The sequence below is a fragment of the Elgaria multicarinata genome, chromosome 2, assembly GCF_023053635.1.
Source record: "Elgaria multicarinata webbii isolate HBS135686 ecotype San Diego chromosome 2, rElgMul1.1.pri, whole genome shotgun sequence".
In the NCBI taxonomy this organism is placed as follows: Eukaryota; Metazoa; Chordata; class Lepidosauria; order Squamata; family Anguidae; genus Elgaria; species Elgaria multicarinata.
Window position 1 is genome coordinate 148,697,647 of NC_086172.1, and position 17,687 is coordinate 148,715,333.

At 44.6% G+C, this 17,687-nt stretch overlaps 1 protein-coding gene across 3 annotated transcripts in view; it reads left to right on the plus strand.

Moving 5' to 3' along the window:
* The window catches only part of ADCK1 (aarF domain containing kinase 1), a 232,383-nt gene that overhangs the window by 79,830 nt on the left and 134,866 nt on the right, over nucleotides 1-17,687 (plus strand). For all 3 annotated transcript variants that reach the window (XR_010025105.1, XM_063118921.1, XM_063118923.1), the window contains exons 5-6: nucleotides 12,443-12,601; nucleotides 15,562-15,720. Coding sequence is in view for 2 of the 3 variants with exons in the window: in XM_063118921.1 (XP_062974991.1) it covers nucleotides 12,443-12,601; nucleotides 15,562-15,720 (318 nt within the window). In the remaining variant the exon portion in view is untranslated. The remainder of the gene's footprint in view (nucleotides 1-12,442; nucleotides 12,602-15,561; nucleotides 15,721-17,687) is intronic.

Genomic DNA, 17,687 nt, shown 5'->3' on the forward strand with positions numbered 1-17,687 from the left:
CCCTTTCTGTGGAACTCCGTGCCTCTGGAAGTCAGGCAGGCACCAACATTGAAGATTGACGAGGTTCAATTTGCTGTTCAAGTACTAACTTGATGGGCAACTTGAAGGCTTCTGTTCTCTGTTGAGATGGTTCTTCAATTTTAAACCAGGCTTGGATTGGGCAAACAGAGAATACATTCAAATAGAGATCTATCCTCTGACAGCTCTTTGAATAGAGGACTATCCTCTATAAATAAGGACATTAGTGATTAGGTGGGCACACACACACACACACACACACACACACAGAGAGAGAGAGAGAGAGAGAGAGAGAGAGAGAGAGAGAACATGGCCCAGAGAAAGTGCTGTGGATTCCTGCAGTATTGCAAATTCTGTCCACTTTTGGCTTTGGCTTTGTCCACCATTGGATGCAGCCCCTGCTGGACTTTTCCTGGGAGTCAATGGTCATTTATAGGAAAAAAGTTCCCAGTCCTGTTGTAGGAAAGAGAATTCACAGAGGCGTCTTGGTTGTAAAATCAAGTGATAATGTGCATAACCATCACAGTTCAAACACTATAGAACTGATCTTTTAAACCAGCTCTCATTTCAAAGCATAATGCTTTTAGTGGCTGTAGTTCATATATTTGGATGCAAGAGATCATGTTTTTGTAATCCAGTCATGAGACATTCTACAGATGTATCTTGGGGAACGCATGCAGGATGTTGCAATACAATGTAATCTCTACCTATAAAGCTGAAAGTATGAGAGAGGGTTTGTATGTCCAGAAATGTTTATCCACTTTCAGATGAGTTAGAAACTTGAAATTTGGCACACTGATAGGTCTTCGTGTACAATATACGAGAAAAATCTTAAAACCCAAATTCTGGGGTTTTAAGTATTTTTTAAGACTTTAATAAAAAAAACCACATAGGGTTACACCTACAACTCCTGGCTTGCCTTGGGTGGGAGGGCAGACTTACTGGGCTTTGCTGGCTTTGTGAGTCTACGGCTGAGTGGGGACTGCATGCCTTTCACAAGCCAGTCTCCTAAAGACGGTCTCCAGCAGTCAACCCAATTCCACATCAAAGGCACCCCATCCTGATATCACTGTTTTCTCAGAATCTGCCTCCAACCCGAAGGGGAAAGTGTGTGCATGGCCTTGGCCCTTAAGAGGGAGGGGAGGCACTCTGCACATGCCCAGAAACACCCCGTTTGCTGTGACAGCACAGCCATGGCAACGGGTGCCAGGTTCTGTGCTGCCTGCTACATGCTGATGATGTCCTTGCCAGTCTGAGGAAGCCTGCGGCTGGCCAGGAGGCCGAGCAGCTGCTGCCGTCACAGCAGTGGGAGGGTGGCGAAGAGGATGAGGATGAGCAGCAGCTCATGAGGGGCCCAGGGGCCTTGGGGTGGCTTGGTTGCTGGGATGGCCAATTCCAGAAGATGGTGCTGGGGGATTATTGATCTGTGCCGTGGCACTTACGCCACAGGGTTCCACAGGGCTCTATTTTATCCCCTATGTTGTTCAACATATACATGAAACAGTTGGGGGAGGTTATCCAGAAATGTGGACTGAGGTGTCATCAATATGCGGATGATACCCAGCTCTACCTCTCCTTTTCATCAAACCCAGGTGAGGCAGTGGCTGTTCTGAACCAGTGCTTGAGCACGGTAATGGACTGGATGAGGGCTAACAAACTGAGACTCAATCCAGGCAAGACAGAGGTACTGTTAGTGGGTGGTTCATCTGTCCGGCGAGGTGATGTTTGCCCTGTCCTGGATGGGGTTGCACTCTCCCTAAAGGATCAGATCCGTAGTTTGGGGGTGCTCTTGGATCCAGAACTGTCACTTGAGGCACAGGTGAATTCAGTGGCAAAGAGCACCTTTTATCAGCTTAGGCTGATATACCAACTACGTCCTTATCTGGACAGAGACAGCCTAGCTACAGTTATCCATGCTCTGATAACCTCTCGTTTGGATTACTGCAATGCGTTATACGTGGGGCTGCCTTTGAAAACGGTCCGGAAACTTCAGCTGGTACAAAACAGGGCAGCCCGTTTACTAACAGGGACTGGCCGGTGAGATCACATCATGCCAGTCCTTTTACAACTTCATTGGCTGCTAGTCCAGGTCCGGGCCCGATTCAAAGTGCTGGTACTAACATTGTTGTTGTTTATTCGTTCAGTCGCCTCCGACTCTTCGTGACTTCATGGACCAGCCCACGCCAGAGCTTTCTGTCGGCCATTGCCACCCCTAGCTCCCCCAAGGTCAAGTCTGTCACCTCCAGAATATCATTCATCCATCTTGCCCTTGGTCGGCCCCTCTTCCTTTTGCCTTCCACTTTCCCTAGCATCAGCATCTTCTCCAGGGTATCCTGTCTTCTCATTATGTGGCCAAAGTACTTCAGTTTTGCCTTTAATACCATTCCCTCAAGTGAGCAGTCTGGCTTTATTTCCTGGAGTATGGACTAGTTTGATCTTCTTGCAGTCCAAGGCACTCTCAGAATTTTCCTCCAACACCACAGTTCAAAAGCATCTATCTTCCTTCACTCAGCTTTCCTTATGGTCTAACATACAAAGCCCTAAACGGCTTGGGGCCAGGTTATTTGAAGGAACGCCTCCTCCCATATGTACCTGCCCGGACATTAAGATAGGGGCCCTTCTCCATGAGCCCCTGCCAAAGGAAGTGAGGCAGGTGGCTACTAGGAGGAGGGCTTTCTCCGCTGTGGCACCCTGGCTGTGGAACGAGCTCCCCAGAGAGGTCCGCCTGGCGCTTACACTGTATTCTTTTCATCACCAGCTGAAGACCTTTTTATTTTCTCAGTATTTTAACACCTAAATTTAAACTTTGCTGTTTTAATTCTGTATTTTAATCCTATATCAATTTCTGCTGTGTGATTTTATCCTGGAGGTGCTTTTTTAATTGTATTTTGTATTTGGGTTTTTAGATTGTTGGATGTTTTATTATGTTCTTAATGGTTTTAATTTTTGTGAACCGCCCAGAGAGCTTTGGCTATTGGGCGGTATAAAAATGTAATAAATAAATAAATACCATGGAAGGGTTCTCCAGGGCTCTTTCTCCCCTGCCTGTCCCTTCCTTAAAGATGAATAAGTTGCAAAGATATTTCTTATTTATCAAATAAATGTGACAAAACTTATTCAGGGACCCGAGCAACGCTGGGTATGTCAGCTAGTAAATAATAATATCCTTCTGCAGTGCCCAGCAATTTGCACACTGTGCTATAAATCCAAGGATTTCTTGCCTTGCTGTCAAACATGACTATTGATCGTTCTGATATCTCATCCTTTTCAGTTGACTGATAGCTAAAACATGAGCAGCACTCCCATGTGCTTCATCTGTTGCTAGGGTGTATCATTTCTTATTGCAGGTGAGGAACGGAATGTTTGAATGCTCCCTGTTCATAGCAACTTAGGAAGCTGTCTTACACCTTGTCAGAGGTACATAAAATTGTGCATGGTGTGGAGAAAGTGGATGGGGAGAAATTTTTCTCCCTCTCTCAGAATGTCTAGAACTCATAACCATGCAATGAAGATGATTGGTGGGAGATTCAGGACAGATAAAACAAAGTACTTCTTCACACAATGTGTAGTTAAACTATGGAATTTACTACCACAAGATGGAGTGATGGCCAATGCTTTGGATGGCTTTAAAATAGAATTGGAGAAATTAATGGGGAATAAGGCTATCAATGGCTACTATTCCTGATGGCTATATGCTACCTCCAGTATCAGGAGTAGTAAGCCTATGTACACCAGTTGCTGGGGATCATGAGTGGGAGAGTGCTTTTGCACTCATGTCTTGCTTGTGGGTTTCCTGTGGGCAGCTGGTTGGCGACTATGTGAAAAGAATTCTGGACTAGATGGACCCTTGGTCTGATCCAGCACGGTTCTTATGTTATCAGACCAGCCTTCCCCAAACTGATGCCCTCGAGATGTGTTGCACTATCTGGGGATGACAGAATTGTGGTCGAAACATGGAAGGCACCAGGTTGGGGAAATCTGTTTTAGATTGTTTGTTCGTCTGACCTGCTATTGTTTGTGATGGCTGGCAGTGGATCTCTGGGGTCTCATGCAGATGACCTGCTACATGATACTTTTTAAAGAAGATGAACTGCATGCAAAGAACATACAGTATGCTGTGTGATGGAATGATGCAGTGGAGGCTGGTGGCTCCAATGGATGGTGAATCCACCCTGGGTTTCAGTCAGAACCAGTCAGAACTCGAAAGGAGCTACCTTGGATAGCTCCTTTAGAGTTCTGACTGGTTCTGATTGAAACCTGGAGCGGATTCACCACCTTACTGACATTTATTTGTTTATTGCATTTCTATACCGCCTAATAGCCAAAGCTCTCTGGGTGGTTCACAAAAATTAAAACCACAAAGTGCAATTTAAAGTGCTATATAAATAAATAAATAAATAATAATAATAATAATAATAATAATATAAAAGTACAATATAAAAGTACAACCAGAATAAAAACCAAGCAGCAACATGAAGACTTAAAACGAAGTTTTAAATACAGCTTTAAAACCTGAAAGTTAAAAGACTAACACGGTAAAATGTTAAAATACTGAGAAAATAAAAAGGTCTTCACCTGGCATTGAAAAAGTAAAACGTAGGTGCCAGGTGAACCTCTCTAGTATATTTATATTTATTTATTTATTTATTACATTTTTATACCGCCCAATAGCCGAAGCTCTCTGGGCGGTTCACAAAAATTAAAACCATAATAAAACAACCAACAGGTTAAAAATCAAAGTATTAAACATCAGAGGCACCAGCCTCCGCTGGAATTATGGCTGCTTTGCTTCTGCCCAAACTGCTGTGTTACAGAGAAAGTTCTTCAAGGTCAGCCTTTTCCCTCACCTGTAAGTTTTGTGCAGAGCATATTTTGTGACTTAGAACAACCTAGAATGTCCATGGGCAATGGCAGAGAGATGGTTCCTGCTCCTGCTCCTGCTCCTCTTCTTCTTCCTCCTTCTCTTCCTCCTCCAAGCACATTTATTTTAATTGCTGCTGCTGCTGCTGCTGCTGCTGAGAAACCTTCACATTCTGGAAGAGCCACAATTCCAATCCATCTCTGAGATTGACAGACACAGCTCTATCCTGACAGGCAAGCTGGCGGAAGATGTGTGCAAGATAATATTTCTCCAAAGAGAGAGAGGGAGGGCGGGAGGGAGGGCAGTGGATTTAATGAGCATCACTCAGTCTAGGTGGGAGACAGCTTGAGACAGAAGAGCAAATTAGGAGGAAACTGACTTGGCATAGGAAGAAAATGGTACCAGATTGAAGGATGCTTTTGTTATGGCAAAAGCAAAGCCAGAAAAGCATTGGTGACATCACACGTCACCAGGCCTCTTATACGTATCATATTGGGAAAGGGAATAGAGACATTTTTCTTGGCTTCCTGTAAAGGTGTTGTGCAGCTCTGTATTGCTTTCACACCATAGGTGTGTGCAGCACATTTCATTAGGGTGTGCACCCAGGGATTTTTTTTTTTTTAAAAAAAGGTGAACATTTATCATAAAAGGACATTGTTTTTATTCATGCCCTACTCTGCGTTCAGCTTGCCTGGCCACGGGAGGACCGTTGCAGGTGTTGGGTGGGGGAATGAGGAGACACTCCTCAAGCCCCAGCATTGGTGGGGCTTTGTGGTGACCGGAGGAGGGGCTTACGAGGCGATATTAGCCTTTGGGGGCCCTCCCTCTGGCCTCTTTGAAGTGTGGCTCCCGGCAGAAAGGTTCCTAACAGAGCGATTCCTTTTTGCCCCTGCTGACAGAAGCAACAGTGTGCTGTCGGAGGAGATGGCAGCGAAGCAGCCAGAAGACTGTTCTCGCTGCATCTGGATCCTTACGCACTGCCCCCTTAATTTGGCACTTATTGCTTCAGACATTAGGGTAGGCCTGGGCACACTTGGCATACCCCTTGTGTACGCTTATGTTTCACACTAGCACATCTGGGTATCTGGATGATGAAGCGGAGGTACATTCAAATAGCATCCCAGATACCTATCCCCTGCACATCTACTCAGAATTAAGCATGAGCATAAACAGCATGTCTAGTCACAAATAAGCAGGGCAAGCCTCAGAAGTAAGTAGGACTGAATCACTCAGCAGCTTCCTTCCCATGCCCTGACACTCCTTGGTTAGGGAAAAGCTAGATAACAGTTGGGCTGTGGGAGGGGAAAGTGGGTGAGGTGCTGCTAGCTTTGCGGCCATAGCAGAAGGGGCTGAGGACTTCCTGCAGGCTGCATGTTGTGAACCTCTACTTTAGAGTATACTATAAAATTTGTAGTATATATGTATATCAGCCTTCCCCAGCCTGGTGCCTCTAGATGTGTTGGATTACAACTTCCCATTGGCCATGCTAGCTGGGAGATGATGGGAGTTGTAAGCCAACACACTTTGAGGGCACCAGATTGAGAAAGGTACTGTATATAGATTCTGGCTAGGTACTGCTCCTGTTTCCATCTCCTGCCTTTTCCCTGGTGGTATCATCATAATAGGTTATTGTTATCAGTCCAGGATTATTTATTTTTATTGGTAGTTTTGCCTTTTATTAAGCGCCTGGCTTATTGTGTGTTTGCCTGAGATAAGCAGATGATAAGCAGGAGTAAATTCGAATGGAATAAAAAGCATTTTCACTAAAGCATCACTGCAGAATATTTTGGGTGCCATTTCTTCTGGTGATACTCTCCCATGCAGTGGTGATGTTTATTTATTTACTAGCAAATTCACGTTCTCCCAAATTAGATTTTTTTTTTAAAAAAATCTAACGTTCTTCCCTGCGGAATATGAAGAAGTTTGTGGAATTTGGTAAATCCTTATCAAAAATGAAAAGGAATTTCTCATCTGTCCACACCAGCCAAATCCAATAGGTACATCAATTCCCAGAATGGAGAAGACCGTGATGTACCTGCTGTCATATAGTTGTTAAAGATGAGGAGGCTTTCAGAGGAAGCAGATAGTGACCCTAATTTAGCACAGGGATTCAAACCCAAACTTTTGGGAGCTCAGCACTCAAAGCCCTGAGCCTGGATAGACAACTTTGTCCATTTTAATTTCTCCCACATTCAAGTTTTAAAAATTTCAAATATTCTTTGTTCCCAAATATGGAGAACTTCGTAAATTTTGGAAAATTCTTATCAAAGCCAAATTGACAAGAACTTCTCGCCCATCCCCGATTCATACACATCACAGCTGGATGAGTTAATATCCCGGGCAAGTGACTCAAAGATGGCTCAGCATCTTCGGGAGGGACTTAAACATTGGTCAGAGAAGTCACGGCGTGGCTCGGGGACTCTGCAGAAGTCAAGTCATGGTTCTGTCATTACATAAATGTTTATGCAAATTGGCATGTGTTAAAAGCCTATAACCAAAATAAGCCTCGTGCTTCTGTTTCGTAGGAGATATTTCTCTCCCCCTCCTCCCCACCCAAGAAGTACTCCAGTTATCATAAGGGCATGGTCCATCTGCATTGAGGAAAAGGGAGAGGCCTTTTGTACAGTGTCTGAGTTGGGGGTGAAAAGTATTATATCGCACGCATGTTCAGATATTATTATTAAAAATACTTAATAAATATGCTCTCTTGACAGCCCAGTTAGGGTCTCATCAATTAAGCTTGGCATTCATTAGTCAAAAAGAAGTCCAATCAGATTTCACAGCCGCAGCCCGGCTTCTATAAATTGTGGTCTGTTTGTTCTGACGTTTGATGAATTATTCTTCATAATCCACTATCTGCCACAATAAATCTAATCTTTCAACTTCTGCTGTCTTAATAACTCCTAGGGCAACAATGCAACACTTGATTTCTGAGCACAGAATGCAAAAATTGATGGGGGAAGAGCGAGTTTCATTTACTGTCCAGGTTTAGAGTTTAGCGGTGGCTAAATGCACTAGCTCAGGCTTCCCAACCTGGGGCTTTGAATTTCAAACCACATCAGCCCCAGCTAGCATAGCCAATGGTCAGGGATTATGGCAATTATAGTCAAAAACATCTAGAAGGTACCAGGTGGGGGGAGGCTGATTAGCTTGATACTTGTTGACCGCACAAGCCTAAGACTTGTGACAGGATACCCTGGAGAAGAGGCTGATGCTAGGGAAAGTGGAAGGCAAAAGGAAGAGGAGCCGACCGAGGGCAAGATGGATGGATGATATTCTGGAGGTGACAGACTTGACCTTGGGGGAGCTAAGGGTGGCAATGGCCGACAGAAAGCTCTGGCGTGGGCTGGTCCATGAAGTCACGAAGAGTCGGAAACGACTGAACGAATAAACAACAACAAACAATGAATCCATAGCTTCAAGTACTGGGTACAATATTTTTAGAGCTGGTGGTAGGAACATAGAAAGCTGCCTTATACAAGATTATCCATCAAACCTGGTATTATCCACTTTGATAGACAGCAAGTCATTATGATTTAAAACAAACTCTGGCCAGTTTCAAAACAAACCAACTTCAAACTCTGGATTGCTTAACTGGTTTGAGTAACTAAAGGTTGTTTTAAACCATGATCTCCAGTTCAAATGTAATTTATTTATTTATTGCATTTTTATACCACCCCATAGCCAGCTTTCATAGGAAGTGAAACCAAACTCGGCAGGTGTCCTCCTCCTGTGCGGGTGAACCTGGGGCTCTGCTCAGGCTTGTTCCATTTTAAGGGATTGGGGTTTGGGTTCAGAACCTTGGATAACTTCTTTAGACTGGCTCTGACTGAAGCCAAGAGTGGATTCGCAGCCCTACTGACATTGGAGGCAAACCAGGCCACTGTATTAGAAAAGCCCCGGAAAAATAAGGCTTAATGTATTGCTGGATTTGTGTAGACCTACTGGCTGCTCAACTGAACTGGCAAGTTCAGAAGCCTTAGAAGGAGTTTGGTGGGATTGGGGGATGGAGGGTGGGGAGAAAAGTGCCACAGAAACAAACAGAAATGCCCCATTGGCATTTCATATTTTGCGTTGAAAATAAAATCCACATTCTTCATTAAGGGTATTGATTGATTGATTTAAAATATTAAATTCCTGAATCAGCCTGAGATTGAGCCAGCTCACAAAAATAGTTAAAATTTCAACCACGCAACTAAGAAACAGTAACAATTAAATAGCCGTTGAAAAGGGGGTACTTTGAGCCATAGTGTTTGTCTGCTCTCTGAACAAGTCCCCTTTCTGTAATATTTTTGGGAGAAGATCCGTGAACAGGATAAAAAAAAACATGCTTGCCAATGCAGAGTAAAGGCAGGAAGCATTGCACTCACTCTGAATTGTGACATTGTCACATAGCCATACCAGATCTGCTATGGAGTGTCACGATATCATGTTCCCTGATGGCTGGGAAGAAGTAGATGCAGGTTTTTTTTTTTTTTAAAAAAAGTATGAACAGAAAGATCTTCACCTGGCGCCGAAAACACCACAGGGATGGCACCAGCGAACCTCTCTTGAAAAGCTGTTCCAAAGCTGGCATGCTACTGCCCGAAAGATCCCCTCCCTGGTAGTTACCCGCCTCACTTCGTTCCATGGGGGCACTCTGAATAAGATCTACCCAGGGGACATAAATCACTACTCAGGTGCAGTAGTTTCAGTGATAACATGAAGTATTAAGGCCCCAAACATCTCCATGCCCATGTTACCAATTCCACTGAACCATATTTACTTCTCACTGAATTATCTATTGCTTTGGGCAGGGGGGGGGGCAGGGGAGAAGATCTGAGGGTAGGAAGAAACACCTAGTGAATTGTTTGAAAGCAAGCAAGACATTCTTTCTAAAGGCAGGAATGTCACAAGGTCTGAATCATGGATCCGCTTGTAATTAAAAACACACCCAACTAGTCGTTTTCAAATGCGGTTCTTCTACTTAATTGATTTTGCCGCCAGAGGAATAAAATAAATAAATAAATAAATAAATAAATAAATAAATAAAAGGTGCCTTCTCTGTGAGTTACTGGAGGCAGCTGAGACTCCATTTGAATCTAATTGCTGCAAATGTGTCAGTTTGTTTCTGGTTATAGTTACTGTAAAAGAGGTGTGTATTGGGGGTGGGGAGAGGCAGGTGTGTGGTGTGTGTGTGTGTGTGTGTGTGCTGTCAGCAGCTGCCTGCAGGCACGGCCTGCTTCTAGAATGGTGTTTCTCCCCCACCCCTTCAGCAGCACAAAAGATTTCTGTGGAACGCTTTGCATGTAGGCTCTGTTTAGAAGTGTTTTATTCAGATTTAATTGCTGGCTTGCTGCAGCTCCCATCTTTAATTACCGTGTTAAAAAGTAGGATATAAAAATGCACTAGCATTCAATTTGTTTTCTTTTAATTTCTGCATATATTATGTGTTCCTTGACTGCCGGCTCTGGTGATATATATGCAAGGGACAGGCAGTCCTCTGCTATACCAAGTCTGCTGGGTTTTTTAAAACAACAACAACATGGGGCAGCTCTAGGAAACTCTGTCAGGATTGGAAGTGAGTCAAGATGTCCCTTGATTGAAATTTCTTCCAAGAGCTGCCCTCCTGTTCGATGAGCCCTATTTCTCACCTGCCATTCTTGTGCCATCCCATGCAGCCTGCTAAATGTATTGTAGCTAGACTTTGGAGAACTGGCAGGAGGCCCACCCTGCGAACTTGCTGAGCCCTGCTCGTGTGGCCCCGTTTCAAGGAGTCAGGCCACGTGCTCGGGAGGCTGTGCAAGACTCCCGAGCCCTCAGCAAAGCGCACTTTCCAGGTCCTCCAGAAAGTGTGCAATTCCCCCAGCCAAGCCATTAGCGAGGCCAGGGGAATTGCACACTTTCTGAAGGCCCCAGAAAGTGTGCTTTGCTGTCTCGATCTCCCCCCCACCCCCGGCAGCAATCTAGAAATAATGCTACCTTGCATAAAATAGGGCCCTTAAGGCCCTCATCAGCGAGGGTAGAGAAACAAGCAATTTCTCCCTTCACTCTAAAGGCTCGAGAGCAGTCAGACACAGGCCCATCCTACCGCTGTGTGGGTTTGCCTGGGTCCGTGAGGGCTGGACGTAGGGGTGTCCGCTGCCCTTGCAGGCCCAGGCAGATTTTTGATCAATTGCTAATTGTAGCATCCACTTCCGAAGCTCTTTCCTGAGTAAGATGTAAGTTCTCACAGAATCAGGTCCTGTGGTATAGCTAGGTCATTTTAGACCCTGGACTGAATGGTCTTATGGGGGACCCTTTTAGATGGCCACGTGTATTACTTTAGTTGTGAAGCATGCAGATAAATTTATCTTCTCCCTCTCCCATGCCATTCAATGCTTTACAGTTACTTCTACATTCTTGATTTGTTAGAACAACAACATTATTTGCCAATAATAATAATAATACTCTGAGCATGGGCAGTGTTGCATTTTAAACCCACTTAAATCACAACGTCATCCTGGCTACAGGAATAAAAGGGAGTTTATTCCTGTTGCCTTGCCGCTCTCTGGGTTCCAGGCCCTGGACTTTGGCCCCCAAATTCCAGCACTAGCTGCACCATCGATCAGGACTACATGCAGTAGCTTGGCCCAGTATCATGACAAGGGTTATTTCAATAATTGGAAGAGCAGATAGGGGAAGGGCTGAGACAGCCAAACCCAAAGGCAAGATGCAGTCTCAGAACTGGGCTGACTCCAGTCACTTAGGGACCCATCAGTTGGTGGGAATGTGGGTGGGAAGAAGGGCACCTGAAATGTGGCAGTGTTGTTATATGCAATCTCCTCTTTCCTTGTGCTTCTTCAGAGTACTCTGTACATCACATTATATTGCATATAATCATTCTAGGGTTGGTATCCACAAATACAATTCTTATATAAACTAACATATCCTTCTTACTGCCAGCTATCTAAAACATAGTTAAACTTTGAATCTTTTACACATTGTCAGTCCATTGAGTTCAATAGGGCCTACTCCCAGGTAAGTCATATAGGACTGAAGCCTAAAACCTGTACATTGAATCGAGTAAGGGTGTGAACCTATGCATGCTTGGATAGAAATAAGTCCTACATCACCCAACAAGGCTTGCTGGAGAATGTTTTCTTTAATCAGGCCACAGCACTAGATTTTCCCCATGTTAGCTCCTGTGGGTGGAGAAAGTGTATATTTTCCACCCTGAAGATAACTCTGATTTTGTTTCCTGACACACATGATATGTGAAGTCTCCAAGTTTCCCAGCAATGTTTTCGCTGTAATTCCTAAATGGTGCTATATTTGTGTGTTGTATCCTCTGTGATACAGAAAGGCCAAAGGCTGAAGTCAGTGAAGGCTGTTGGCTACAAGGTCAGTGAGGCATTGAATCTGCTCCAGGTTTCAATCAGGACTCTAAAGGAGCTTCATACTTTGGATAGCTCCTTTAGAGTTCTGACTGAAACTGAAAGCGGATCCACTGACCCACTGACATCGGAACCACCAGCCTCCACTGGCTAGGATGTTAACAGACTGTATATTGATGCAAGCCTGACAGTTTCCTCCTCCTTGCAGATTAACGAGTTGTTTGTAAGTTTTGAAGATGCTCCGCTGGGGGCTGCATCCCTGGCCCAGGTCCACAAGGCTGTGCTGCAGGATGGGAGGACAGTTGCGGTGAAAGTCCAGCATCCTAAGGTTCAAGCGCAGAGCTCTATGGATATCCTACTGATGGAGGTAAATCAGTGCACATCTGTGGCCACCTCTGCAGATCGCCTTCTGAGCTTAGGAAATGCATCTCTTATCACAAGTCAGATTGGAACGTCAGATCTCTTCCGCCACTATGGTTCTGTTAGCTGGATGGCCAGCTCAGGTGGCTGTTGGGAGTTTTGGGCTGAACGTGTGTGCTTGCACAGAATTTTGAATTCAGCTCATCTTTGTGTACCTGAGATAATGAGCATCCTTTCACTGAGCAGGAATGGGCAACCTGCGGCCCAATGGCCCAATTTCATGCGGTCCTCAGCCTAATGTCAAAAGCCCTCTGCAAGCGATCAGTTCGGACCTCTGGCAAGAGTGACCTGTCCCTTCCATGGCAGCCTGCTAGGCAGGAAGGAAGGAAGGAAGAAGGAAAGAGACAAAAGGAGGTAACAGGAAGAGAAAAGGGTTGGCCTGCCCACTTTTGGCTCTGGCTCTGCCTACCATTGGCTTTGGCTTCATCCACTGCCAGCAGGGGTAGGGTGACCATTTTCTATACAACTGTTTAAGGCCTCGGCTACACCTTGAGGCCTTCCAGAATGGGAAAGGTGGGGAGGATCCCAGGCTTACCTGCTTCCGGGATCGTCCCCCTGTGTCTAAACAGCAGTGCGTCATCCCAGAAATCAAGAGGGGTATTCCTGGTGCGGCGTTTGTTTTCCCCCACTACATTGCAGCTGCGATACGGGGGAAATGTAAGTTTTTTTGAAAAACTCAGCACCCCAGCATGCTGAGAGCCATCCTGGGATGGCGAAAATGCTGCCCCCCAACCCCGGGCTCCTGCAATTTTAACTGTTGTGATGAAGAGGAAATTTCACCAGATTCTCCATATATACAAATGACACCTGCTGAAATTCCCTTTTCTATGCAACTGTTAAAGATACAGGAGCCCTGTCCTCTTTTTCATACAGTCACCCTAAGCAAGCCCTCCCACAACATGGAGGAATATGGCCCTCAATACAAAAAAGGTTGCCCACCCCTGATTTACACACACGTTTATTTAGCACCATTATTATACAAGGCACTATACAGAATGACATTGAGCAGACAAGGTAGAGAGATTGTTAGGAAGCAAGGTGATCATTGCATCAGCAGAATCCCTGATCTGTCTCTAGTACCCATACTACTCGATATGTATTTATTTATTCGTAATATTTATATACCGCTAAATATAATAAAATAAAATAAAAGGAAACAGAAAGGAGCTGACGAATTAAGTGGCAGTTAAGAGGCTATGCATAAGTAACCGTTGCTGCCATAATGATCATCAAGCAATAATAGGGTCAGCAAAGAGGAAGGTGGTATAATTAAAGGCACATTAGCAGGCTGCAGTTGCTTTTTTGGTTGAAAAAAGAAGCAGCGCCACACATCAAGTCTGCAAAAAGATGGAAGGACAACACAGGACACAATATGCAATGGGCTAGCCATGACACCATATGGATTGTCCATAAAATAAGTGAACAAAAGATGGCAATTCTAGAGTACTATGTGGAAGCAACCATTATGTTCACAATATTTTGTCGCAAAAGTTAGACCAAGTCTGCTGTCAAGTGTATTTTTTTAAAGTAGTTTGTATTACAGCTGTATGCAAATGCATTTCTGTAACAACCTCTAGGAGGGCAGAGATGCTTAGTGGATCCCATTGACTAGGCTTATTAAAATCATTGACATTTCTTTTTTCTTTTTTACTGGGCAGAGGAGGTGTGATCACTTTATATTACTCTAAAAATTCAATGTTAAAATATAAAACTAGGTCAACAAAATGTGTTCTACTGAGAGCGGCTGATTTATGGGACCAGTTTGGAGAGTGTTTCATCTGTCTACCGCTGGTAGATAAATCTGATTTTCATGTCTTGACTGTTCAAAAAGGTTTTTCCTGACAGGACAGTGACTTATCAGCTCAGAAAACGTAGAGGTGGAAAAAGGCTGTCTGCTTCACATAACCCATCTCAGAGATGTTCACAGTTTTGATCACATGCAACAGGGATTCACACAATCATTTCCTCCCCACCTGTAGGTGATCTGTGGAGCCACCTCTTGACAAAAATCCATGGGAAGGGGAGGTCCTGTGAAGGTGTCTGATACACACTGGATTGCCTTGTTATCATATCTCTGCCATGGATCTCAAAGATGGGGTGTGCTGTACATGTAATATTGGGGAGTTCAATGTATGTTGGATCTGATCACAAGACTCTCTTCCCCCATCTTCTAACTTGTATAACATAGAGCAGGGGTGCAGAACCTCCATTTCAGAAAATTTCTCAGGGGACCCTATTCTAGTGGTGGGTGGGGCCAAAGGCAGAAGGGGTGGGGCTAGCCCCTTTTAGCTTAAAGATCTTACTGCCACTAATTAAGAAGCATTTCAATCTTATAGAATGGGGGGGAACTGCACAAAAGCCAGGAAACCACCAAATAATTGGTGTTGGGGGGGCTTTCTGGGGAACCCCCGAGGGCCAGAACAAGACTCATGAAGGGGCAGATTTGGCCTCCAGGCCTGTGGTTCTGCACCCCTAACTTAAAGACACTTGTGTGAATTTAAGATAATCTATTTTTTAGGCTGGGTTATGAGAAACTGGCAATTTCTTTTGAAGTCAACATGGGGGGAAAAGGCCAATCCTGTGAATAAAATAATATAGATCTTCCTAAAACACCCTCCCTCCTTGGGTTGCCTTCTTGAATTCAAAGCCCAGAGTCAGAAAACACTGCCCCCCCCCCCCCCGAGTTGAAGGCGGTTTGAAAGAAGGACCTCTGCTAATGGGGCACACACTAATCCCATATTTGCATCCGGTATAATGGTTTTGTGGGCTCTTGTATTGCAGCAAAAAGTGGTTCTTCCAGAGGTGACTTTCAGTACGGGCTTCCTGTAGCTCTCTGGCACTGCATTGCCATCCAGCAGGAGGTCCAAGCGACCTGTGGGAATTTACAGTTTCACTGCTTGGTTTCAGATCCTTGTCTTGGCTGTGAAGCAGATCTTTCCAGACTTTGAGTTCATGTGGTTGGTGGATGAAGCTAAGAAGAACTTGCCTCTCGAATTGGACTTCCTTAATGAGGGGAGAAATGCTGAAAAGGTGGCCCACATGTTCAGATGCTTTGACTTTCTAAAGGTAATGTGTGAATGTGTGTGCATATGTGTACATACCTATACACAGGTTTATGTGCAACCAAATGGGTGTATTACTGGCATTCTGCAGAGATGGTGCATTATTTTATTTTTTTACATAGGGAAGAGTCTGTGAATGTGATTCTGCTGAAGATGCTAGATTTAAAATCCTAGAGACTCAAAGCCTCATCAAACCAGGGCAGAATAGCAGGCAGAGACAAAGTCTTAACTTTGTCCTGAATTCACTGTCTAAAGAAAGAAAGAGGTGCTCTCTTTTAACAACTAGCAGAATGCTCTTCTTTGCATCCCCAGCTCAGCAATCTCTGTACAGCACGATGCTTTCAGTATTGGAACAACAGCTCTACGTAAGCTCAGTTTCAGTGGGTAGAAGGGCCCATTGGCACACAGAAGTCACCTGGCCCAGCATTGCTCACATATTCTAGCCCATAGCATTCTGGGATACCAAGCAGCAATTCTAAAAAATCAGTGACAGGACTTGATATTAGAAAAGATGGAATACCAGGAAGGTTCAACACAACCAGTCAGTTTGAACTCTGAGTAAGTTTGAACTCACATACACACTTTGGGCCTGTTCAGACAACACGCTAAACCAGGCTGCTTAACCACAAAATGGTTAACGAAAGCAGCCTGGTTTAGCATGTTGTCTGAATGGGGCCATTGCGGGGAATGAAAACAGGAGATGCCATTTTCTGTCGATGCCACCACTTGGCAATGGAATGAAACAACATGTGATGCCAGAATTGGTCTTGTGGTGAAGGAGATGTTTGGCAGTTTCCTGAACCTTTGGTTTAGAGCAGCTTTTCCCATCCTGGTGTCCTTTGGATATTCAGACTACAACTCCCATCATTCCCAGGCAGCTGGCTGGGGGTGATAGCAGTTGTAGTTCAATACATTTGCAGGGCGCCAGGTTGGGGAAGGCTGGTTTAGAGGTGAACCCAGAAGCACTAGGGAGGGAGGCGTTGCTTAAAGAAGCAAATACCCTTTTGCTGTTTTCAACAGAAAACTGGTTGTGTAGTTTGCTTTGGTTGTGCTGATTCTGGCCTGATTTTCTTTGGTGTGCACTGCTGGGGTCATTTGGGGATCCACACAATAGAAGCATCTCAATACATGTGTACTGTGGGGTTTAGCAAAGTGCACTTCTGGAAATATATATATATCAAGATCTCCATGCAGGGTTGAAAGGGAGTGAATCCTATTAGTTAGCAAATCTCTTCTCTTAATCAACCTTCTCTTGGTGGTTCTTGCTCCTTGGGACAGATTTCAAGATTTATGCACTCTCTGAACTTGCTCTTATCTTAACTACTATGCCATCAGAGGGCACGTTTCATGAGTTTCCTCAGAACAATGGAGGAGAAATTGAAATAAAACTATAAGACTAGAGTGGAAAGAACCAAATGAATCCAAAAGGAAGCTTAGCAGTGGAGAAAGAAAACCATCACTTTTTATAACATGCAAAAAGGATTGTGTTCCTTGCTGTTTTGTCAGTAGTACACAGAGCAATTCAAGGAACAATAAGATGGAGCAGCACGATTAGTACACCGCTGTGAGTGTACTGTGTACACTCACAGAGTACTGTGAGTACTCTGACGCGTAACACATAGATGCTACTACACTCTTTCACTGCAGCAAATGACATGGCAGGAAAGTGGTCAGTGGGACTCTCTGGCATGCTCACTGGAGGTGGCAGGGAAGTAGCCGCTGCAATGGGAGGCCATCTGTGATATGGTGGCAAGGAGAGCACTGCGGTGATGACGGCACAGGTTCTTTCCCGCTTCAAGCGGTGAGAGAGTTTGCACCAGGCCTGCTGTGATAGTTTAACTTGGTTCAGGCCCTGGTAACTTCGAGACTGGATTATTGTAATGTGCTCCATGTGGGGCTACCCATAGACTTGGTCCGTAAGCTGCAGCTGGTCGTGGGGCGAGGCTTCTAACTGGGCCCTATTTCTGACAG